Raw genomic sequence first — 25,039 nt, 5'->3', positions numbered from 1 at the left:
AGTCTGCCAAATCAAGAATCTTCAGGTCATTTATCCCTTCTCTCAGATCATCATCTCCCCAGGCTATTTTATTTACTCCGTGTGAGAGGGCAAGTCCTGCCAGTTCTACTTCCCAAATATTTCTCTCATCTGTCACCTCCTTTCAATTCCTTTGTTACTATTAAAAAGGATTATAAAGTATTTAGTCTCAACAATTATTACGGCGTTATTGGGCTCCGGGGCTCTAATCTTTACCAACATTCTCTCTTTTTCTTCTACTCTGCCCCAGTGAAGTTAATTTAAAACACACCCCATTGCCATTACCTTCCGCATTACCCCTATGGCACTTCCCAGCTCTCTAACATGGTACAAAGTCTCTTTATCTTCTTCCAAATCCTTTACTGCATTTTCTTTTCAGTAAATGATTTCTCGTGTCACAAACAGTGTGTTCTTTCTTATTCTTTTACAAGTAATTGTCATTTAGCATTTTCTGTGTGTCACACACCATACAAATGGGTTTATAAGCTTGAATTAAAGACTCTACGAGGTAGGGACTATTAAAACCCCATTTTTGCTGATGAGAAATAACTTTCCCAAGGTTCTACAGTGAGAGAGTGGAAAGTGGTGAAGTCTGTAGCTAGGTGGCTGCCTCTAGAATCATGTGACTGGCCGTGATACATTTGGCATCTACAAATTCCATTCCCTCTCCTGCCCTGTCCAAAGTGTCTCTCCTTCAATGTCTTTGCCTGGATAAATTCTACTTCATCTTCAAGGATATTGTTGATTACCTTCATGAGGTTTTCTTTCACTAACTTCCATCTTATGTATGTGTACCCTGTCCTAACATCGGATTCTGCGGACAACACTGTTACAGCATTTTCTACATTGCATTATCCATTTTAACTTCTGGTTAATGCTGCAACTTCTTGAGGATAGGAACTTGCTCATCTCTCTAAGATCATGGCATACTGGAATCATACTCTATAAACCGTACTTAAATGCTGAATCAAGTCACCATGTAGAATCACTTCTATTGCAGGAAAACGTTCATATAATCCACACTGAATTCTCATAGTGAAAGTTAATAGTGAAGACACAGGAGGAGGAAAGGTTTGATTTTGTACAGGCCAAGTTTGAAATGATGGCAGGATAGTCAAGGGTTCCCTTTTCTCATTCTGTATGATCTAGATAATAAAGTAGTCCTTTATAGTAAAAGTAACAAATAGCTAAAATATCTACATTATATTTTAAAATGTTAATAAAAGAATTGTGTGGAAGCTGCTAAGGGAAATCACAACTAGACTACGTATGTGTTCTCAAATCAAAATAAAAATTTTCATGATGATCAAATTACTTTTTCATTGAGATGAATTAAAACTTTGAATCAAAATTGTTATATTTAACATGTTTTGAAAGAAGAAAATATGGCTGGAATAAGTAATTAACTTCTGAGTTAAAAATAATGAATGAGGAAATCACTGTTTGCTAACTTTTGAAGACTCCAAAAATTCTGGTCTAAATAAAACTGAAAATATATGACTGAGTATCATTTTCCATATTTTCATGTTAGAAAAATTCAGCTCTATGTTGAATCATATTTTTCACTCCTATTCTAATTAATGTCTTTAAGGTCTGTATCAACACACATTAATAGGATGACTGACAGATTAGGAAGATAAATGTTTTTCATATTTTAATGATAAAGAGGAAAAGTAAGAGGTGATGTGGAGTAGGTATGGACCAGTTTAGTTACTGGGAGGTGCGGTGAAAGATGTTGAAGTTGAAAGAGATGTGAATTCTGTATCTCCCGCCCCCTTATTCATGGGACTAGAGACAAGTAAATAATAATAAAGAAATGTGCCTCGGTTTCCTCATTTATGAAATATACTTTCCCAACTGGTTGTTAGGAAAATTACATGAGGATGATGTAAAATGCCTGCACAGTGCCTGGAATATATATATAATGGAATATATATATAATGATTCTTTTAATGGGGGCAAGAAATCAGAGAAACCTCATCATTCTAACTTGTCAAAAAGCACAAAAAGATAAACATCATTATGCGAAATTTGCTGTTATTTGTAGAAGTTGCTTTGAGGGAAGTTGTGGACTTTAAGGAAAAACCAAGTAAAGAATAATGGCAAGAATTTACTTTGCTTTGATGTTAAATTAAGAAAAGAAATTGCTGGGGTGCCTGGGTGGCTCAGTCAGTTAAGCATCTGCCTTCGGCTCAGGTTGTGATCCCAGGGTCCTGGGATCGAGCCCCATGTCAGGCTCTCTGCTCAGCCTGCTTCTCCCTCTCCCTCTGCCTGCCACTCTGCCTACCTGTGCTCTCTCTCTCTCTGTCAAATAAATAAATAAAATCTTAAAAAAAAAAGAAATTGCAAATAAGGCAGAATCTCACAAATTGAATAAAATGCCTTAATGCATTTCTAACAGTACGGTTTGGACGCAGTCCTTGCCAGGATCACTGTCTCACCTCCACAAGGGAGGAATTCTGGCGGCAACACACGTTGCTGGGTGACCCTGTTTTATCAACAGCCAATTGCCCTGTGGAACATGCTCAGCTCTTCCATCTGCGGTGGTACAGTCTTTCAAACCATACACAAATGCTATTACTTCTGAAAGCAACTGATCTTTTTCAGAAACAATAAAACTTCTTAAATAATATGTCCATTTGAGAGAAGGAGAGGTTTTGTTTCCAAGATTTAGCAATTTGGAGATTTTCCCAAAGTAGTGTAATGTGATTTTCCAAATTGGGAAGATTACAACTTCTCATCCAGATGATCATTTTCCTTTTGGGATCCTGATTCTCATGTAAGAAATTAGCTCTAGCCATGGAGAGATCTGATGATTCAAGCATTGTTTACCATTAGTTCAATTTTCCTAAAGCTATTTAACTTGTAACAGAAAAGATTATCATTAAATTGGGATGGGGCTTTTTTTTTTTTTCTTTCAACCACACATCTGGAACTGTCAGGAAACATAGCTTAGTTCTGATTCTACAGATTTGAAATAAAACAAACTGTGAACCTTTATCTGCACCAGTCATTGTATTAATCATTAACAATGATGATATCACTTGATCCTCACAATATCCCCATCATGTTTCTATTATCATGACTTCTATTCTATACATGAGGAATGGGTAGAGGTTAATGGTGGAGTTGGGACTCAGAGCCAGGCAGTCCGAAGGTCAAGCAGAGAGATCTCTAAACAACCAAACCAGAGTGGATCAAAACTCTCCATTTATGCATATGATTTTTTTTTTTGTTTCCTGAATAATTTTAAATGTCTCTTCTCTGATAGCAGAAATACACCTCCAAATATATAGTTCTAAAACCAAGTCCCATGCATTGTACGGAAAACATTCTTTTTTTTTTTTTTTAAAGATTTTATTTATTTATTCATGAGAGACAGAGAGAGAGAGAGAGAGGCAGAGGGAGAAGCAGGCTCCCAAGGAGCAGGAAGCCCGATGCGGGACTCGATCCCAGGACCCTGAGATCATGACCTGAGCCGAAGGCAGACGCTTAACCATCTGAGCCACCCAGGCGCCCCGGAAAACATTCTTGAAGTAAGACATTAGCAACACCTCTCCTCATACTGTGCAACTGAGCTACATTTTAATAATCTCAGTTTAAATTCATTTTGACAAAGAGCCTTGGGCAAATAAACTCTCCACTAACATTGTACATGGTTGTCAAGTCAACTGAAAAAATATTTTTATCTTATAAAACTTCTCAACTTGTTTAAAAGTCACTGCCAGGAAGTTTTGTGATATCCTGCGGAAAGCTGGAGAAACATTTGGATTTTGAAGATGGTCCCTTTTGATGTTTAAAGAGTTAGAGAGGAGAACATTTATGAATTCACTCACAAATTTTGCATAATTAGGAAAGGATCAGATTTGTAAACAGTAGTTCTTTAGAAGAGTAAACTTTTTTGTGCTAACTATATTAAATATTTTGTCATGGTGTATTATTTCCCACTAAAAGCCATATATTATATGGAAAATTTTATTTTAAAAAAAGAAACAAACTGTCACAATGTCTAAGTGGAAGTGTATTATGTTTCCATGAAATGACAATTTCATACAATTCTGTGGCTGCATCTGATGTAATATAAGTTCACTGCTCATGGGAAAAAAATCAAAATATGTTTATTACTTTTTAGATTTTAAGTAATTTTAATCACTTAAATTTCAGTTTTCATAAAACAATTAAATATGAACCTCTACTGGAAGTCAAAAGGCAAGGTAAAGCAAGTCAGCCATGGTGTCAAAAATAAAAAAAAATAATAAGTAGAGGTACTGAAAGTGAGATTCCTTTCGACTTTGCTGTACATTATAAGACAGGTTTATCTAGGAACTGAACAAACACTTGTTGAGAATGCACTGTGTGCTGGGTGCTGTACTGAGCTGGGGTCATAAAAATTAGTAAGATCCACTTCCTACCCTCAAGGGGTTTACCATCTACTGGGGTTAGGACACACTATTCTTTGCTCTTAGGAAGCGAACCCATGCCTGGATTCTATTAGTTTTGTATTCCTTAAAGCTCTCCCACCTACCCCGCCCTTTCCACAACTAGTTATATCAACCAGGACAAGTGTTAATTCTCCTTACTTCTGGACTCTCATAACGTCTGTCTGACTAGCCTCATGCCTGTTAACTTTTTGCTTTATTAAACCATGCTTTAATTACTTTAGCTTGTTATGAATACATTAATACAAAAAACTAGTTTCCTAGACAAATTTTTTTTTTTTGAGAGAGAGAGAGAACAGGGTGGGAGGGCAGAAGGAGAGGGAGAGAGAGAATCTCAAGAAGACTCCCTGCTGAGTGCTGAGCCTGAGGAAAGGCTCAATCTCATGACCCTGAGATCACGACCCTAGCTGAAACCAAGAGTTGGATGCTGAACTGACTGAGCCATCCAGGTGCCACCCCACCTTGCAAATATTTCAGTATTCCTTGACAAGCAGTGATACTGAAAATGTGAATAATGAACCATGTACGTCAAAATCCTAGGGCATGCTGATGTTGGGTTAGTTAAAATGCAGAGTCCTGGGTCCTGCCACAGTGGATTGAAAGAGACTATCTAGAGATAAGGCCCAAGAAACTATATTTTAACTTGTTTTCTGATGATGCTTACTCAAAATTTGTAAGAAGCCATGATCTATAGGACAAATACCCAAGCTTTTATCTTATTTTTCAAGTGATCTGTAAACTGACTTCAACCTAATTTTTATTGGAACAGTTAATTCTGCCTGTCTTTTTGCACAATCCCTTCTTATCAAAATGCTTTCCCCATATTATCTATATTTACAAATGCAACCCAAATTTTAAGACCTTATTCCTATATAAAGGACTCTTCAGTAAATTCTAGCATATATTTCCCATGATTGTTAACTTTGGTGGCTTTCCAATATATGGCAGGTATACATATCAGAACTACCTTCTTTTTCTGGCAAATTTTAAGTAATACATATAAGCTCTCGCCATCTAGAATTTAAGTGCTTGGACAACAAGAATTCTTAACATTAAATAAATGTCTACAGACTTACCAAGTGATCGAGAATCAGAGAAGCAACTAAATATTCTGTAAATTTGACAGCAAGTTGAAACTAATGTGGCCTCTTCCTGACTTAGAGAAATTATAAGCCTGAAAAGTCTGTAGAGGATCTCCTCAAGGAAGGTTGCTTGCCTGACTCTGGACCACACATTTGCCAAGATACATTAGAGAAATGCAAACAGAAAGCCAATTCTTATAAGACCCTTCATTAGCTGGGTGATTTTTTTCCCCTCTTCCACCTACTCACTCTGACATCCAAACCTACATTTGGAGAGAGTCTGTTGCGGGAACACTGCCACATCTATACTGGCTGAAGGCCCATTATGATTATTAACTTGGACAAACTACTTATTACTCTAACTGGTATCACTGTCTAAATAAAGTATCAAATGCAAAAGCTGTGTTAGTGGTCTATAAGGGTCTCCATAATAAGCTCACTTCCTGCCAATCCAGTAAGAATTCTGAAGGATGTGAATTCAGTTCCTTGAATGAAGAGAGACATATATGGCCAATGGAAATTGAAGATCTCCTTTTTACATTACAGCTTTTCATAAAAACAAATACACTACTACTAATTATTATTATTATTCATGCTCTCTGTATTATGTGTCAACCACTATGCCATGCAATTAAAGCATGAACAATCGAACAATGAACCTTGAAAGGAAAACTTATCCAAATTGTAGGGATGAAGAAAATTAGTACAGACACATTGACTTGCCTCAAGTTTATTCACTGAGTAGCTGGCATGACAAGAATTCAAGCCCAAGTCTATTGCTCTAATATGTTTTCCCTAGCACCTGCCCACTGAGTAGTTTCTAACCTTAACCAAGGCATGTATACCTCAGGAAGATACTTGTGACTTCGGCTACAGGGAATCCTAAAGAGTACAATGTGGTAAAAGAGCACAATGTAGTTACATGTGGCCATTAACAATTTTAGTGGGTCAAGGAACATTAATTAAAGAATAATTAAATTTGAACATTTTAAGGAGCAATGGATTTCTAGGGGTGAGTAAGGGTATATTTATTTATTTATTTTTTACTATTACAGCAATTTGTTATTAGCTACTGCATTCCCATCCTAATAGCTAGATTATGATGTAATGCCTTTATCTTCATTTCTCATTTACTTTTTCCTGTTTGTCTACTGACCTTTAGAATATATCTTCTTGGGCGCCTGGGTGGCTCAGTCGGTTAAGCGGCTGCCTTCGGCTCAGGTCATGATCCTGGAGTCCCAGGATCGAGTCCCGCATCGGGCTCCCTGCTCGGCGGGGAGTCTGCTTCTCCCTCTGACCCTCCCCCCTCTCATGTGCTCTCTCTCTCTCTCTCTCAAATAAATAAATAAAATCTTAAAAAAAAATGTACCTTTAAAAAAAAATAGAATATATCTTCTTTCTTATCGTAGATGCAAATCAGCGTAGAATGAAAAGCAAAATTTTTACTCCCTTCTGAAAAGTACTCTTCTGGCAAGCTGAGAGAGATTAGGCAAATTTAGGTTTGACAGCATGTCTCCTGGGGCATATGCTAGCTTCTTACTGAATTAGCAGAATTTTAGATTAAATAATCTAACTAGCTGAAGTGCTGGATTTGACCCTTCCAAGTCCCTGACTTCAGAACTCACATGAAATGTTGGATAAGCCTGTACCCAGACTTCAAGGTAGATTCATCATAACTGATACATAATGTAAGTATTGCATTCCTAATAGTTAATTTCATATAAGAATACAAAATATCATCAGGTACCAAAAATATCTTGCCATATTTATATTTATATAGTTATAAAACTACACATTTTTTTTCTCTCAGTTAAGGCAACTGCATTCCTTGACCCAAACTAATTCCTCATTTCTACTTCTGGAACTCAGCTATCCTCTACTTTGAATTTCAAGAGGACTGCCCAAGAGATGAGCATTTGTACAACAAATGCTTACTCATTCAAACACATTTAACGTACAATGCACTCAGCATTGTGCTGTGGGAGAAAAAAATGTATCAGACAGTAAGTCTGTTTTCAAAGAGACTGCTGTTCAGTAAGATATGTGTGTAGCAGTTTGTAAATATCAGTACAAATCAGTATATATTAGAAATTAAGTGGTATTTACAATAAACAGTACAAAGGAGCTAAAAAAGGAAATATTTTTCCAGCCAGACTTTTAGGTCTAATTTCAGAAAAGTGATAGCTTTTGCCTTGGCCATTAACAGGTAAGTAAAATTGCAAGAGATATAAATCAGTGGGACTGGGGGTTGAAATAAGAAAAAAGCATTAAGAAAGACAAAGTTTGAAAATTATGGATTGTTTGCATTCATGAAATAGAGAAGTGGATTATACAGTGAGAAAGGTAGACAGGGACCACTATAAAACTCATGAATCTAAGGCTAAGTAATTTGGAGTTCACCTGGGGCACCTGGGTGGCTCAGTCATTAAAAGTCTGCCTTCGGCTCAGGTCATGATCCCAGGGTCCTGGTATGGAGCCCCGCATTGGGCTCCCTGCTGAGGGGGGGAGCCTGCTTCTCCCTCTCCCTCTGCCTGCTGCTTCCCCTGCTTGTACACTCTCTCTCTCTGTGTCAAAAATAAATAAAATCTTTAAAAAAAAATTTGGAGTTCACTTATTAGGAGGAAAAGGGCAATAAAGATTTCTGAACTAATGGGTGAGACAGATCCGAAAGATAAAGTGTTATAGCGTAAAGACCAAAGAAGCAGGTATTGCAATAGTCCAAGCCTGGAAGAATGACAGAAGTAACAGACAGATGAGACTGGGGGGATGGGTTAGCCTGGTGATGGGTATTAAGGAGGACACATGCTGCATGGAGCACTGGGTGTTATGCGCAAAGAATGAATCATGGAACACTACATCAAAAACTAATGATGTAATGTATGGTGATTAACATAACATAATAAAAAAATAAATAAAAATTTTAAAAAATTAAAAAAAATTAAAATGAAAAAAAAGAAAAATGAGTAAAATTTGGCAACTGATTATGAGAGGAATTAAGGGGAGAAAGAGTTAAAGATGTTTCAGATGTCTCAACTGAAGAACTGACAGCTGATGCCAGTAACAGAAATGCAGATATCTGAAGAAGCAGGTCTGGTCCTACCCTTGGTTCTATTCCAGGCAAAATTTCCAGCAGATTATGTAAGCAAATGTCATTGATTTCAAAGGCTTGTTAGTTCACAAGACATCTGCATTCTTGGTATGCTAGCAATACTTAAAACTTTAGCAGGTGCCCCAAATATTTATTGCCTTCAAGGAGCTAACTTTGCATATTTATTGCCTCATTATCCCAGTTCTGAACAAACTCCTGAATTGCCAATTTTGTGGAAAAGCCGGGGCTCCACGCCAAAGTTCAGTTAATATAGACCAGTCTTTTCCCCTGGTTCAACAAGTAAAACAAAATCCAAAAACACATAAGCATTTTTTTGGCCATATCAAAAAATGTTCTGTGTTTTTATAATGACGTGATTTATAATTTCCCCTCACTTATGTAATTTTATCCACTTATGTATTAGATTGCAAAGTGAGCACTCTAATTACCATATGAAAGTCTTCATCAGTAAATAAATTATATGCTTAATGCACTTTCTTTTAACTTATCAAAATACAGAACTCTGCTAGAGCTTTTTTATTTTCTTGACACTGTTACAAGTGTAAGTCCTCATAAATGTGCTAAAATCAAATTACAAAACTGTGTCATATACCAATCTCAAGACAAACAGTTTTGTCCACAACTTTAGGACCCTTGGACTATTTCAAAATATAACATACCTTAAAAGGGCATTTTCTATGTATAGGAAAAGAAAGTACTAAGCCACCAGATGCTAATCGCCAAAAAATAAGTATTGTTTTATTAATGTAAAACAATGACCATTCTCAAGTCTTTAGGATCATTTTTATTGGCTGCATGTTTTTTAAGTAATGGGACCAACTTTAGCTACTGAGAAAAACGTGAGATGTTCAACTATTCTAGTAAGCAGAGAAACACAAATACAAATTAAATTAGAATTTAAAACGTGTTATACTCAAATCTGGCAAAAGGAGCTGAAAATGTAGGCACAAGCAGTCCTCTAAATTTGGAAAACTATTGCCCACATGGCCTCCAAAAATAGTGCGGCACTTTATACTCCTCTCAAAAATGTATAAGAATATCTGTTTCCCCACACATTCCAACGCTTTATACTCACACTGTTAACAAAATATCATTTAATAGCTCTTTATTGAGCACATAGAAGGGTGTTAGACAATGTTAAATAACAACAGCCACAAAAAAGAACAGAAACAAAAAACCAAAACAAAACAAGACACAGCCCCTGTCCTCAGGAACCACAATCTAATTAGACACTGAGAGATCAAATAATGATACAAATAATGTAAACATACAACCGTGAAAAAATTAGGAATGAAAACTACAGAGAGCCTATGAGAACATATGTTAAGAGATTTAACTATCCATAGAGTACTTTTGTGACGAAACGATCTGAAATAAAGTAAGAGAAAATGGGGAGGAAGGCAGGAGTTTTCTTGCCAAGGGAAGGAAATGGTTCTTACAGTGGAAGTAAATATGGATAAGATTTATGTAATCTGATAGGTGAAAGGAGAATTGCTGTGGTCTGAACTGGCATTCTATGAATGATGCTAAGTTTTGTGTTTGTTTTGTTTTGTTTTGTTTTAAATAAAAGCCATGGATAGACCTCCATGAGCTGTGTGATGCCATTTTTTCTAACGGGGCTTTTGTCATTTTTTGTATTGATATATATGAGCTCTATTTATACTAAGGAAAATATTACTTTGTCATGTATCTTGAAAATACTCTCACTGATTGTGATTTATCTTCTGACCATTGTATTTCTTCCCTTGCAATGATATTTGAGTTGTTAATTTTATGTGACTTTTCCTTAAATATTTCTAGATTTTTTATCTAGAATGACAGACATTCCCTAGTTAAAGACAGAAAAAGAAAAAAAGCTAACAAAACAAAAAATGTCAATGTACACAATCATTTTGGTGTGTTCTGATATAATATATAAGGTATAGAATCAGATTCCTGTTGTATTCGTATACTTTTTTTTTTTTTTTTTGAGAGAGAGAGAGTGCAAGTGTTTGTGGGGAGGTGGGAGAGGCAGAGAGGGAGAGGGAGAGAGATAATCTTAAGCAGGCTCCATGCCCAGCGTGGAACCCAATGCGGGGCTCAATTTCATGACCTGAGCCGAAATCAAGAGCTGGACACTTCACCAATTGAGCCACCCAGGCACCCCAGATTCCTGTTATTTTTTTGACTGCATGATTCATTTCTTTCTACTGATTATAAGTGCAGCTTTTATTATATGCTACATTTCTACATCTTTTCCTACTTACAAGTTTACTTTTTTTACTCTCTCTTCCATTGACTTATTTCTTTATTCAAGCACCAACACAAACTGCGTTATCTATTATGAAATGTATTAGTATCTGATAGAGTTCACCCTTCTCCTCCCCATTGTTTTTTCTTTTTTAAAAACAAATTTCTTATATTGATTTTTCCACATGGGATATAAAACTGATATCTCTAATTAAAAAAAAAAGGAAAGAAAATTATATTGGCATTTTTGGGCAGGTCATAATAAATTTATATATAGATAATTGTCATTTTATAATATTGACTGTTCCTATCCCAAACCCGAAAATGCCTTTCCATTTATTTAAACCACTTTTATGACTCTCTGCGTGGATAAAAATTCTTCTTTTTGTAAGTCTTGTACATTCCTTTGTAAGTATTTTCCTAGGTATTTTATCTTTTTTATTTTTGTGTTATTTTATCTTTTGCTATCTTCAATATAATTGGATTTTTTTTCTTTCTTTATAGTGTCCAAGTGGCTCCTGCTTATATACTGAAAAGCAAAAATTTTCATATACTTTTGTAACAGGCCAAAAAAATTCTCTTGTTCTAATAGAGCTTTTTTTTTAGTAGGTTGTCTTGAGTTTTCCAGTTATACGAATAATGCTCATTTTGCCATTCCTTTCCAGTTTTAATTTTCTTTTAAAATTATGAAACATTTTCATGAAAACAAATATGTGTAATATATACATTTACACATATTATATATATTTGTGTGTGTCTATATGTGTTACGTAGTCTAATACAACTGAAGCATTAAGGGAAACCATCACACAAATAAAAAGTCTTAACAATCTGATCAATTCTAAGATCCATGTCAAATCTTTCTATCAGGTATCGTGTTTCTGCTTTCAAAAGAAGACACAAAGTATGTACTGTTTTAGAAATCATTTCAATCCTGAAGTCCTAAAGATAGCGTCATATATTTTCTCTTAAAAGTCTTGTCTGTTATGTATCAGTCTTTATTTTATCCAGAATTGACTTTTATGAGTAATCTGAAGGTATCCAATTTCATTTTTATATATGTAGTAAACCAACTGCATCATCACATTTTTCTGAAAAGTCAACTTTCTCTACTGATCTGCCAAACCTTGCTCAGGTATCAGGTTTTCATGTAGCCATAAACCTGTTTATGTATTTTGTTCTATTGGTCCATATCTGTCCATATTTGCATAAATGTCAAAATGTCTTAGGTACTGTACTTTTGAAATTGGTCTTGATTTCTGTTAGGGAAAGATTCCCACATTATTCTCCTCATCTTTCTCTATCTGTGCCTCTATTGCCATCTCTTCCTTCTCCATTTAAGTTTTGGTTATTTTATCTATTTGTACTTAAATACAAATTTTGAAAACATTTGCCAACCACAATATAAGAAGCTATGGTGGTCTATTTATTGGAATTTCCATGAATCTCTAAATCATTTACAGCAGAATTGACACCTGAAGAGAATAAATTTATCCACAAACATGGTATATTTTCATTGACACATTCAAAAAAATTTAATAATACTTTTTGTTGGATTCATTCCTATGTACTTGGTGTTTTCTATTGCTACAGTAAATAGTATTCTCTTTGTTAATGGCATTTTGTATTTTTGTGCTGACCACTGATTTTTGTGTATTTATCTTATATTTAATAATCTTACTAAATTCATAAATTAATTCCATACTTTACTTCTACATTACATCATGTTTTTATAGGGAGTCACGCCATTTGCAAATTAAAGTAGGTATGTTTCTCCCATTTTCATTTCTACAGCTCTTACTTATTTTTCTGCTATGCTTTGTTTTGTGTCTTCAGTACATATTTGGATATAGTAAGATCCTTGTGATTTTCTCAATTTTGTAGAAGTGTTTCTAATATTTCACCATTAAGAATGATGTTTCCCAGGGGTGCCTGGGTGGCTCAGTTGGTTAAGTGTCCAACTCTTGATTTCAGCTCAGGTGTTTATCTCAGGGTTGCGAATTCAAGCCCTGTGTTGGCTCCATGCTGAGCCTGGGCCTACTTAAAAAAAAAAAAAAAATGCTTCCCATCAATTTTGGTAAATATACATCATTAAATTTTATCTTGTTGATTTTTTATTAGGCATCTATTGAGATACTATAGTTTCTACCTGTAATCTATTAACGTGGGGAATAAGATTTTTAAATGACAAATGACCTTGGCTATCCTGACACAAAGCCAACTTTATTCCCTTGTATTACTTTGTTTACAGTGTTGCTTTATTTTGAAAATGTGTTTTTCATCGTTCTCAGATAAGAAAGGACTGTAGCTTTCCTTCCTTATAATTGTACTTATTGATTTTTATTTTTATTTTTATTTTTATCTTCTATATTTTTTAAGATTTAATTTTTTAAGATTTTATTTATTTATTCATGAGAGAGAGAGAGGGAAGGAGGGAGGAAAGGAGAAGCAGGCTCCCCACAGAGCGGGGAGCCTGATGCGATGCAGGTCTCCATCCCAGGACCCTGGGATCATGACCTGAGCCAAAGGCAGACGCTTAACTGACTGGCCCACCCAGGCACCCCCCTTATTGATTTTTATATTACATTAATACTAGCCTCAAATAAGGAGTTGTAGGGGGTTCCTTTATTTACTAGAAAAATTAGATTAATATTAGCATTATTTATTCATCGAACCTATTCCTATGTCTGAACTGGTGTTTTCTTTGGGAAGATTCTAATGTGCTGACACAATTTCTTTAGACGGTTATAAGGCTTTATGTCCTTCTATTATGTTTTCTTAGAATTTTCCCATTTCATCTGCTTTTAATTTTTGTCATGACAGTATTCAGTGTATTTTCATAGTATCTTTTTAATGCCTTTGGTATCTGTTATACCACCTTTTCTCATTTCTAATACTGATGAATTGTGCATTTTTTTCTTTAATTAATTTTATATTTGTTAATATTATTTGCATTTTCATAGATCTAATTTTGACTTTATTTTTCATTTTCATCACATTTTTCTATTTTATTAGTTCCTACTCTTTGCAGTTTCTTTCTTCTAATACCTTTTAATTTGTTGTTATTTTTCTAACCTCTTAATATGAAAACTTAAGATCATTAATTTCATAATTTATCTTTATATCTATGTTTAAAGTTACTAATTTTCCTCTATGTGCTGCTTTATCTTCAATGCTACAAACATGCAAAGTGGTATATTTGTTATTGTTTAAAACTGAATGTTTTCTGGTTTCCCTAATGCTTTCTTCTTTGATCTATGGGTTTTTCAAAAGTATGCTTATAAATTTCTTAATGTATGTATTTCTTAGTTTTCTTTTTGTTATTGTTTGTTTAACTTAATTGTGTTGTGATAAGAAAAGTTCATCTGTATATTAATTTTAGGAAACTTGTTTAGAATTAAAGAATATAACAATATACCTTATTCTTCTATTTATCTGGTGTTTTGAAAGAGCAGGTTTTCTTTATTAATTGGCTGCAAGTTTTATATCTAGCCCAGTATATCAATCTTTCTAGTTGTTCAAATCTTTTCTCTTCCACAGAGATCTTTCTGTTCAGTTGATCTAACAGTTAAAGAGAGCTGTGTTAAAACCTCCTACTATTGGGGCCCCTGGGTGGCTCAGTTGGGTAAGTAACTGACTCTTGATCTTGTGGTTGTAAATTCGAGCCCCATATTGGGCTCCATGTTGGGTTCCACCTGTGCATGGAACCTACTTAAAAAACAAAAACAAATTGGGGCTCCTGGGTGGCTCAGTTGGTTAAGCAACTGCCTTCGGCTCAGGTCATGATCCTGGAGTCCCTGGATCGAGTCCCGCATCGGGCTCCCTGCTCGGCGAGGAGCCTGCTTCTCCCTCTAACCCTCCCCCCTCTCATGTACTCTCTCTCTCTCTCTCTCTCATTCTCGCTCTCTCAAATAAATAAATAAATCTTTAAAAAAATAAAAAACAAAAACAAACAAAAAAACAAAACAACAACAACAAAAATCTCCTACTATGATTGTGGTTATTTAACTGTTTTGTTAATGTGTCCATTTATGCTCTGAAGCTCTGTAATTACAATCTGTTTGATCTCGATGGATTTTTTTTTCCATTCCATGCCCTGAAGCAAGCTACTTGCTTCCAGCAGGCTGTAAATACACATTGCCATGTAAGGGGCTATGAAACTTCGGCTCCCATTTACCAGAGTGCATTCAACCCTCACTCCTCCATCCAGGACCAAGATTTAGCCCCCGGTGAATGAGAAATTCCAGCTCTTTCATATGGAAAGATTCCTACCTCTCTAGCATGTGTAAGTTTCTCCTTCTGGCTCTTTATCCTGGCTATTTATATAAAAAATTCTCCTTTTGGGATTTTTGAGCATTTGTAATGGGAATGGGAGACTTTAATGTCTTTTCAACTTCCACTCAATCCAAATCTTAATGTGAATCCTCATGTGAATTTTTAATGTGAAAGGAAATGCCAACATATTACTTAGATATAAAAATGAAGTTCCTTAAAAAGAATATTCTTTTTCATTTCTGCCAGACAATTAGTACATTTGTATATTCAGCTCTTCAATAGAGCACAGGAGGTTATACAAACTACACTTTTAGAAATAACAAATTTATCTTCACTTAATAAATACATTTTTGAGTACATACTGTGCCAAGTATGCAAGTACTATTGTTCTAGGATGCTGGGAATATTATAGTGAACTAAGGAGTTAAGAATTCACTATACACATACAGATAGATTGAGAGATAGACAAATATATAGTTGGAATTGGAAAAATTTTATGAAAAAAATAAAAGAAGACAGAGGGTCATAAGCTGAGGCTGTGGGTATGTCTACATTTTTAAGAAATGTTAACAAAAAGGTCTCACTGAGAAGGTGATAGTTGAGCAGATACCTGAAGAAGAAAGGCAAAGGCTTTGAAGTGGGTGTTTTGAGTTACAGAAAAGAAGCTGATGCATCTGGAACCCTGTTAGTAATAATCCACCTGAGAGACGATGGTGGTTTGGTCTGCAATGGCAACAGTAGAATTAGTGAGATATAAACAGAATATGGACATATTATGAAGGCAGCTTCAACACTGGTGGATTGAATGTGGAGACTGAGAAACAGAGGGCTTAAGGATAATTTCACTGTGTTTGAGCAACTAGAAGGATGGAGCTTCCAATTATTGTGATAGGAAGATGTGGGGGGAAGCACTTCTAGGTTGTGGGGAGTCATTTCTGTATCTGCATAATGGAATAAAGGCTCACTCCATGTGGTCTTGGGTATATTTACAAATACACAACATTATTTTTAAAAAACTTTACCTGATAACTTCTTAAAAGTTTCATACAATATTTAAAAACAGTCTAAACACTCTGTGCGTACAGCATCTTTTCTCTAACAAATTTTCATTGACATTCTATGCATAAGAATATTTTACTAAGAAAATTACTATATTAAAGCATTCACTTATTTTATACATATTTACTGAATGCTTAGTATGTCCCAAGCACTAGCAAATGCATTAGGAATCCCACGATAATAAAAAACGGGCATGGTTCATTACCTCTTGGAGCTTACAGCCTTTGAATGATGAATGAATGTACATTTATAAAGAGATAGTGCCATTAAGTGTTTAATAGAGAGACTAACCTACACAGAACACATCCTGTAGGAAATGGTTATTGATATGGTATCTGAATTATGATCAGTAAGAGATAATAATGCGGCTGCAGTGCTGACAATAAGAGGGAGCGTAGTGTGAGGTATGGCTGAAGAGTTAAGGTAGGGACAGATAATACAGAGCTAGCCCACAAGTAAGCTGAGTAAAGTTAAGGTACTCAGAAATATCTTTCAGGGGCCACTGGGTGGCTCAGTTGGTTAAGAAACTGACATGATTTTGGCTCAGGTCATGATCTCAGGGTTGTGAGATTGAGCCCGACAACAGGCTCTGCACTGGATATAGAGTTTGCTTGAAATTCTCTCTGTCCCTCTCCCTCTGTCCCTCCCCCTCCCCACTAGCGCACACACTCTCCGTCTCTTGAAAAAAAGTATCTTTCAGGATTTGTGACATAGTACAGACTAACAACATGAACTCTGGTGTGGACAGCTTGACTCTGAGCATCCATGCGGGCACTTAATTAGCTGTGTGAGATTTGGCAATCAACTTCTCTAAGATAAAGCTAATATTACTACCTTCTGCAGGTGGGAGCAAGAGTCTTTGGTCTCGATGTGCTAAGTTAGTGTAGTTTTGCTGTTCAATAACTCTCCAGATTTAGCAAGGTCAGAAAAATACTCATATGGTTATGTTACTAACAATTATCTTTAAAACTATTATTTCCCTGATAATTTATATATTTACAATATCTAAGACCTGTCGATAAATTTTAGTAAGAGCTTATCCAATATGAGAGGCTATTTTACTTTTGGTTGGAATTCACAGGGAGGATTGAATTATTTATGACCATAAAGAAAAAAGGATGTGATATGTATATATGGTATGTATTTATATTTTTTGTTATATAAATTACATATGTATATGTATTATGTATATATGATACATATATTGACATTTTTGTTATAACATATATATGTAAAATATATATACATATATATATATATATGTATGTATATATAAAACAAAACAATCTAAAACACCACTAACTACTTGTACAAAAAAAACAACTTGTATTATTGGCAAAGGATTGTGTCTCAGAATTGAGAGCTAAAAGTACTTCACAAATATATGAGAACAGATGTACACAATTCAATTACAGACCACCTTTTAGGCTAAAAATAAAAATACTGGGCTCTCTACCAACTCAAACATGACTTGCAATGTAGCACTAACTTAGAATAAGTATTATGTGGCAGGGCTACTCAGAGTGTGGTCTGTGCCCTCCCTGGCTGCCATTAGATGAACTCTTTTTTACAGATTTGTATCTAGAAATTTTAAGACCACTGAATAGATCAAAGTGAAGGATTAATTTATTAGGATAGCCCCCATGGATAAAACTCCTATTGTATGGATTTGAATTCCATTGGCAGTTTGGCAGCAGACTGAATACTAGTCGAAGCCAAAATTTTCTCTTTAGTGTTTAGAAGCCCAAACAGGTTTTCCTTCAGGTTAATGGGAAAAAAAAAGAAAACAAACAACCAAACCCCCCCAACTATAACAGAACCCCATTAGCTTGACATTGAGTATGTTGAATGCAACTTGGCTTAGGTCACCACTATCTGCCATAGAATTCCAGATGATGAAAGCAAATTGGCCTATAGTAAAGAATTTGAAACCTAAGTGAGATGTAAATTTGTAAAAATTTACAAAAAAACTCTTTCTAACATAGCTGGCATTACAATATAAATCAACTATATCACTAAGCACACAGCTGAATTCAGCTGACTGTATTTTCTTTTTTTTTTTTCCTTTCTTTCTTCATTTCAAGACTTTTTCAGTGAAGCAAGCAATATGCTGTATTCTGGCATAGCCCTTACATCATCAGAGACCACAGTTTGAACAGTAAGATAATTTATTGAGCAGTTAATGAACAATCAAATTTAATGGAGAGAACTTTACTACATACACTAAAATAGGTTCTAGGTGGTCTTCTAGTGCTCAATGGTGAAAAAGGGAGAGAGAGAGAAGAATGAGAGAGGAGAGAGAGAAGAAAATATAAAACAAGTAGACAAAAATGTGTTTTTTAAATTTTAGAATGAGGAGGCCCTTCTAACTGTAAAAAGTTACAGAAGAAATAATAATACTAAAAACATTTGCAGTTCAAAAACATGAAAAAACAGGATTACATTAACTAAAAGAACTAGAGAAATCTTAACAATGTATTTGATTAAAAAAGAATGCTCTTAGCTACCATATGATCCAGCAATTGCACTACTGGGTATCTACCCCAAAGATACAAATGTAGGGGTCCGAAGGGGTATGTGCACCCCGATGTTTATAGCAGCAATGTCCACAATAGCCAAACTGTGGAAAGAGCCAAGATGTCCATCAACAGATGAATGGATAAAGAAGATGTGGTATATATATATATACAATGGAATATTATGCAGCCATCAAAAGGAATGAGATCTTGCCATTTGCAACAACGTGGATGGAACTGGAGGGTGTTATGCTGAGCGAAATAAGTCAATCAGAGAAAGACATGTATCATATGATCTCACTGATATGAGGAATTCTTAACCTCAGGAAACAAACTGAGGGTTGCTGGAGTGGGGGGTGGGGTGGGAGGGATGGGGTGGCTGGGTGATAGACACTGGGGAGGGTATGTGCTATGGTGAGCACTGTGAATTGTGCAAGACTGTTGAATCACAGATCTGTACCTCTGAAACAAATAATGCAATACATGTTAAGAAAAAAAAAAAAGAAGAAGATAGCAGGAGGGGAAGAATGAAGGGGGGAAATCGGAGGGGGAGACGAACCGTGAGAGACTATGGACTCTGAAAAACAAACTGAGGGTTCTAGAGGGGAGGGGGGTGGGAGGATGGGTTAGCCTGGTGATGGGTATTAAAGAGGGCACGTACTGCATGGAGCACTGGGTGTTATGCACAAACAATGAATCATGGAACACTACATCAAAAACTAATGATGTAATGTATGGTGATTAACATAACAATAAAAAAATTAAAAAAAAAAAAGAAGGCTCTTAGTATCAAAAGAACTCCTGAAAAATTAGTCTCTATTAGCTTCAGTTTCCTCATCTATAAAAAGACAGTAATCACAAAGGATAGCTCCAGATTTTTATGAAATTGTACTATAGAGGAATACACAGTATATAGTGCAATACCTTTTAATAAAAGAAGACATTATTATTTTTATTAGAAAGGTTTTAGCAATCTAATATAAATATGATATCTTAAAACTTAAAAAACATTATATAATTATGCAGTAAAAAGTTAACTCTGCAAGTTTGGGTGGTCCAAAACCTGCATATAGGTCTAGTCCTTGCCCAGCTCCTGGGAGGTAACCTGTAAGCCTTTGGAATATCTTTTGTGATAAGAATATCTTTGTTTACCTGGGGGCCCTAGGGCAAGCCAGATAGCTTATACTAATGATATGATCTTGGGGTAGGGCTTGGCCAGCTTGACCTCTGGAGGGGATGGAGAATGAAGGTCTGCCTTGTGGGTGGTCAGTCATGCCTCCACGACCAACATTACCATCTATTAAAAACCCTGGATACCAAAGCTCAGGTTAGTTTCCTGGGTTGGCAATACTTTGTGTGTGTGTTTTCACGCATCATTGTTTAGAGAGTTAATACACAGTTCATTTTGCACAACTCCACTGGGAGAAGACAACTTTTAAGTTTGTGCCATATGTTCCCTGGATCCTGCCCCATATGCCTGTTCCTTTGCTGATTTTAATCTATACCCTTTTACTGTAATAAACTATCATTTGAATAACATGGCTTTTTTGAGTTTTGTGAGTTCTGCTAATGAATCAGTGAACCTGAGGGTGGTCTTGGGAACACTCCCCAAACACAGTAATCTAACCACAATCTATATATCGATAATAAAGAATGGCTTGAAATCAAAGTAAAATTTCTTACTTTAACAAATTATTGTTTATAAAGATCATATAAAATACATAAAACATAGTGCATATGTATATCCATGTGCACTCAACAAACTCCATCAAATTTATGAATAATTTCCTAAGGTATTATTTATAAAAATAAAGTTTTAAAAATAAAGTTTTAACCTCTATCACAGTAAAATAATGAAGATCCCATTTGTATTTCATGGATATAAATACCTTTAATACCAATAAAAACATTCTATTGTTGAAAATTTTGGTTATAAGAAAAAAAATCACACCCCCTTGACCTACTGTTTAGAAAGGAAAATAATTTTGAAAAAGAATCATAAACATTGGTATAAATCACTTATTTCCTCTTTCTTGCTATGGATACTAATCTATACTTTTGTATATAATTAGAAGATTTTTTTATTAGGCAATTTCCCAAAGGAAAATTCGATACATTTTTACATTTAAGATTCCTTTGAGATAGTAAAAGAAGTATTTTTTTGTTCTCTTCAATTACTCAAATTGTCACCCTTAAGCCTCGGTTTTTATTACTTGGTGGCCCTTACTGACTTTTCCAGCCATATGTGGAGTTTCTCCGGGAAATTCTAGAAACCAAATTCAAGGTAACAAACATAAACACACTCATCCCAAATCCATGTAGAAACATTTCATGTGTGATTACAAAGGCATTCTTTAATTGGCAAGTTTAAATAGAATCATTCTGCCATTCTAAAATTGTGGTTTGCAGAATTATATGATCCATTCTCTGCATAAGGAAATAAATTAGAAAAAGTTATAACCTCTCCCCCACAAAAAAAAAAAACAAAAGAAAGAAATTAGAAAAGATAAAAAATAAGAATTTAACCGATTCACTTTAGTAGTTGACTTAATTATATCCCTAAGTAAAAGAGCTCTATTGATTTCTGTGCGTGCACACATAGGATCCCTAGATATAATTATCTAACGTTTGTGAAAACTGCCTATTTGAGAGGCTATGTGTGTATGAACATTGTTTTTTATTTCTTTTTCCTACGTTTTTCTTTCATTGTGCTTTATATCTTACACTGGATGATGATGATATAATTTATACAGATGACCTCTCTCCTGTCTGTATGTTCTTTGTTAAAGACACAATTATTCTGTTAGTGTATCCCACTTTCTAGCATTAAGAAGAACAGTAGCCTCTTTTGAGACAAATATTGCTTACAAGTAAGGAGGATTTTTTAGTAACTAAGTAGTTCAATATATATCATATGTCCTGGTCTTAATCCATCAAGCATTACCCTACCTTTGGCACATTTCTATTGATTTTGGGTACAGCTGTATAAAAGTCAAATAAAATAATATTTTACTGCCATTTTAGCCATTCCAACTTGAGTTTCCGGTCATAAACCAATGTTTCTACTACATAAAGCTCAAGTGGCCTTTCCTTAAACTATATCATTTAGTTTTTTAAGTAGTTGGAAGTTCTTGACCAAGCCTTTGCATGTTAATAAAGTAACTTGCATTGTGGCAGGTTCCTTTAATTTGTGTTTTTCCTATATTTTAGAATTCATCAGAGATTAAAGAAATTTATTTTACATATACTAAAGTAAAGATTGCTTCATAAAGTGAACCTTCTACTATTGAGGTCACTTGTCTGTTTCATAAAAATATACTGAAATTGCTTGTATACCATGCTGTTAATGCATAGCTAGAGTGAAAATTATATTATTAGGAAACTAGCATTTAACTTATAAAAACTGTACTTGTGATGAATTTGCCCTTGTGGTCTTAAAATTTTTTAATACCAACTTTTTCTTGCCTCTAAACATTATTTTCAGTATGTTTTGTTCAAATAAGGTACATGGTTTTCCTTAATATGATTAAACTGGAATATCTTTAAATTATGAAAATTATATTGGAATTAAGAGTCTAAATCCTATCATTCCTGGAGTGGAACACTGAATTAGGTTATTGCAGGGCATACTTTCCCTAAAGGATGATGATCTTAAAGTGTTATTTATCTTTTTTTTTGTTTCTTTTCTGACTAACAAATAAACACTCTGTATTCTAGAACACTCCGAACTGACTACTGAAAGCCTGCATGGGAGAAAATGAAAGTGTATTTACACGTTTAAAAACAGTGACATCAAAAATCAACCACTGGGTGCCTGGGTGGCTCAGTCGTTAAGCGTCTGCCTTCAGCTCAGGTCATGATCCCAGGGTCCTGGGATCGAGTCCCACATCGGGCTCCCTCCTCGAGGGGAAGCCTGCTTCTCCCTCTCCCACTCCCGCTGCTTGTGTTCCTGCTCTCGCTATCTCTGTCTCTGTCAAATAAATAAATAAAATCTTTAAAAAAAAAAATCAACCACTGTTGATAATGTCTTATTTCTTAGAATAGGTTATGGGCACAAGGTCATACTCAATTTCTGAGAACTCATTGAGCTATATAATTATAACTTGATCATTTTTCTATACTTCAGTTTATTTGAATAAAAAGTTATTTTAATCAAACACCGTTATGTCCTATGTAATTCTTCTTGTGAGCTTTCTTATACCAATCGAAGTCCATGGCTCAATTTACTCAGTTGTCTACCGAGTCCAGGCATATAATGAAAATAGAGTGAGCTGGGTCTACAGCACACTACAGTACTACAGAGCTGCAGCCTGTGATGAGCTGGGAAAGATGGGCCCAGTCTAAAGGGTACAGACGCTACTCAGCTCCAAGGAATGGCTGCCATATGGGACTGTAGGTCTAATGTTGCCAGGTCTGGAAATTTGCATTTTTATGTCAAATTTATACTTTTTAATGTTGGCAACTGATTCAAATTTTTAAACACTACCAGCCAAACTAAATATGTCTTTGACCAAAGAGGCCTCCATAAAGATCACCTCCCTGAGTAGGACCACTAAATCTGAGTCCAATTAAAATACTTTTCATATGTACTGCTGATCCTGCTAGCATGCAGGGAAGGCCACAGTCAAAATTCTGTCTGACTCCACACCATTTCTACTGTAATATACTGCCTGTAAATATGTCCTTGTTCTTACATAATCTGAATCCCAGACCAAACTCATAACACAGGTATTATCCCCATTTTACTCCTGAGGGATCAAAGGCCCAGAGATAGCAGATAAAAACACAGAACAGTATGACTTCATTTAAATGGACTGAGTTCAAATCCTTCCTCCAACACTTACTATTTTCATAACTTTGGGAGAACAAAGTAACTTCTCCATACTTCAGTTTTCTCCCCTGTAAGATGGGTACTCTAATAGCCATACCTCCCCAAAATGTTATGAGGATATATAAAGCACTTAGAAATGTCTTGGCACATGGTAAGTACTATATAAATGTTGCTATTACTAATTATGATTGCTATTAACATTATCTGTAAAATGAGATCCTTGCTTTTTGAATTTTAAATGAACCAAACTATGTAAAATACTTAGAATTGTTCCTGAGACCTACTGTTCATCACATAGTAACTATGTGATCAGATGAAGTTTCTTTCAAATACCTTACTCCAAGCCATGCAGATTAATTTCTTTACTCTGTATCAGGTAATAATAAACATGCTATTATAGGTTGGAAGGATTTTTATTTGTACTAAATGTTTTCTTTGAACATTTGAATAATAAATAACTCTGTAGTGTCATGATTTATTGCCATGTTTATACCATTTGGAAATGTGTAGTGAAATGAATCATGTGCCATGTAATGAATATCCTAATGTGAATGTTAATAATGTAGTAAGATTTTATTCAAAGTACAAGGAATGGCTACAGTATTCAGAAGACACTTTATTTTCTTTTTTTATTTATAGTTCCTGCTGTGAAGTTTGTTTTTTTTCTATTTATTTTTTATTTTATTATGTTATGTTAGTCACCATACAGTACACGTCATTAGTTTTTGATTTAGTGAAGACACCTTAAATTAGATGATATTCGCCATCTGTTTCCCTAAATTTAAAAAAAACCCTAACCCCCCCAAATACAAAATATATGAATGTAATTCAATAACTCAAATTACAAAGTTATATGCTAATATGTGGCATAGCCAGAATTTTTACTTACTTGTGACCCATTTCATGAGCAATTGTAAATGCAAGATTCAGGCCATTGTCTTCAGCAATAATACATTTTCTCTTTTCACTACACATTCCACTCAAATAAGCTATACCTAGAAAACATACACATGAATTACCATATGTCAGATTCAAATGTAAATATTTATGCTAGGCATCAGTAGAAGAAATGAAAAGTGATGGTATTTCCATTCAAATAATGTCAATATTAAACTATGATATCTAGCCCTTATAAATGGAATTTTAAGGGAAATTGTGTATGTATAAGTCACTCAATAAACTTAATATTCTTTTCAATTTCATATTTCAGATTAAATTATTTAATCAATTATCCAGTTCTCAAAACGCATGCTCTAAGAATATATTTTACAAATACCACTTGTCATTGTCATGTAAGATAAATGAATGGACACAACTTTGAAAATGTAAATCAAAAAGCAATGATTAAGTTAAATATTTTTCAATTCTTCTAAAGGACCTAGTTTCAGAGAAATATCCTAAAATAAAATAAAATACATATGTATGGCATTCTTGAACTTACACTGATATTGTGAGTTAATAAAATTTTGAAATTTTATTTT

At 34.8% G+C, this 25,039-nt stretch overlaps 1 protein-coding gene across 1 annotated transcript in view; it reads right to left on the bottom strand.

Annotated features, from left to right (window-relative positions):
- The window catches only part of ADAMTS19 (ADAM metallopeptidase with thrombospondin type 1 motif 19), a 257,812-nt gene that overhangs the window by 112,346 nt on the left and 120,427 nt on the right, over window positions 1–25,039 (bottom strand). Inside the window, 1 exon segment of the mRNA XM_021701899.1 lies at window positions 24,448–24,553. Coding sequence (XP_021557574.1) covers window positions 24,448–24,553 — 106 coding nt within the window.

Source organism: Neomonachus schauinslandi, chromosome 7 (genome assembly GCF_002201575.2).
Source record: "Neomonachus schauinslandi chromosome 7, ASM220157v2, whole genome shotgun sequence".
NCBI lineage: Eukaryota > Metazoa > Chordata > Mammalia > Carnivora > Phocidae > Neomonachus > Neomonachus schauinslandi.
The sequence above is the reverse complement of the archived record's forward strand: the minus strand, read 5'-3'. Positions and strand labels throughout refer to the sequence as shown.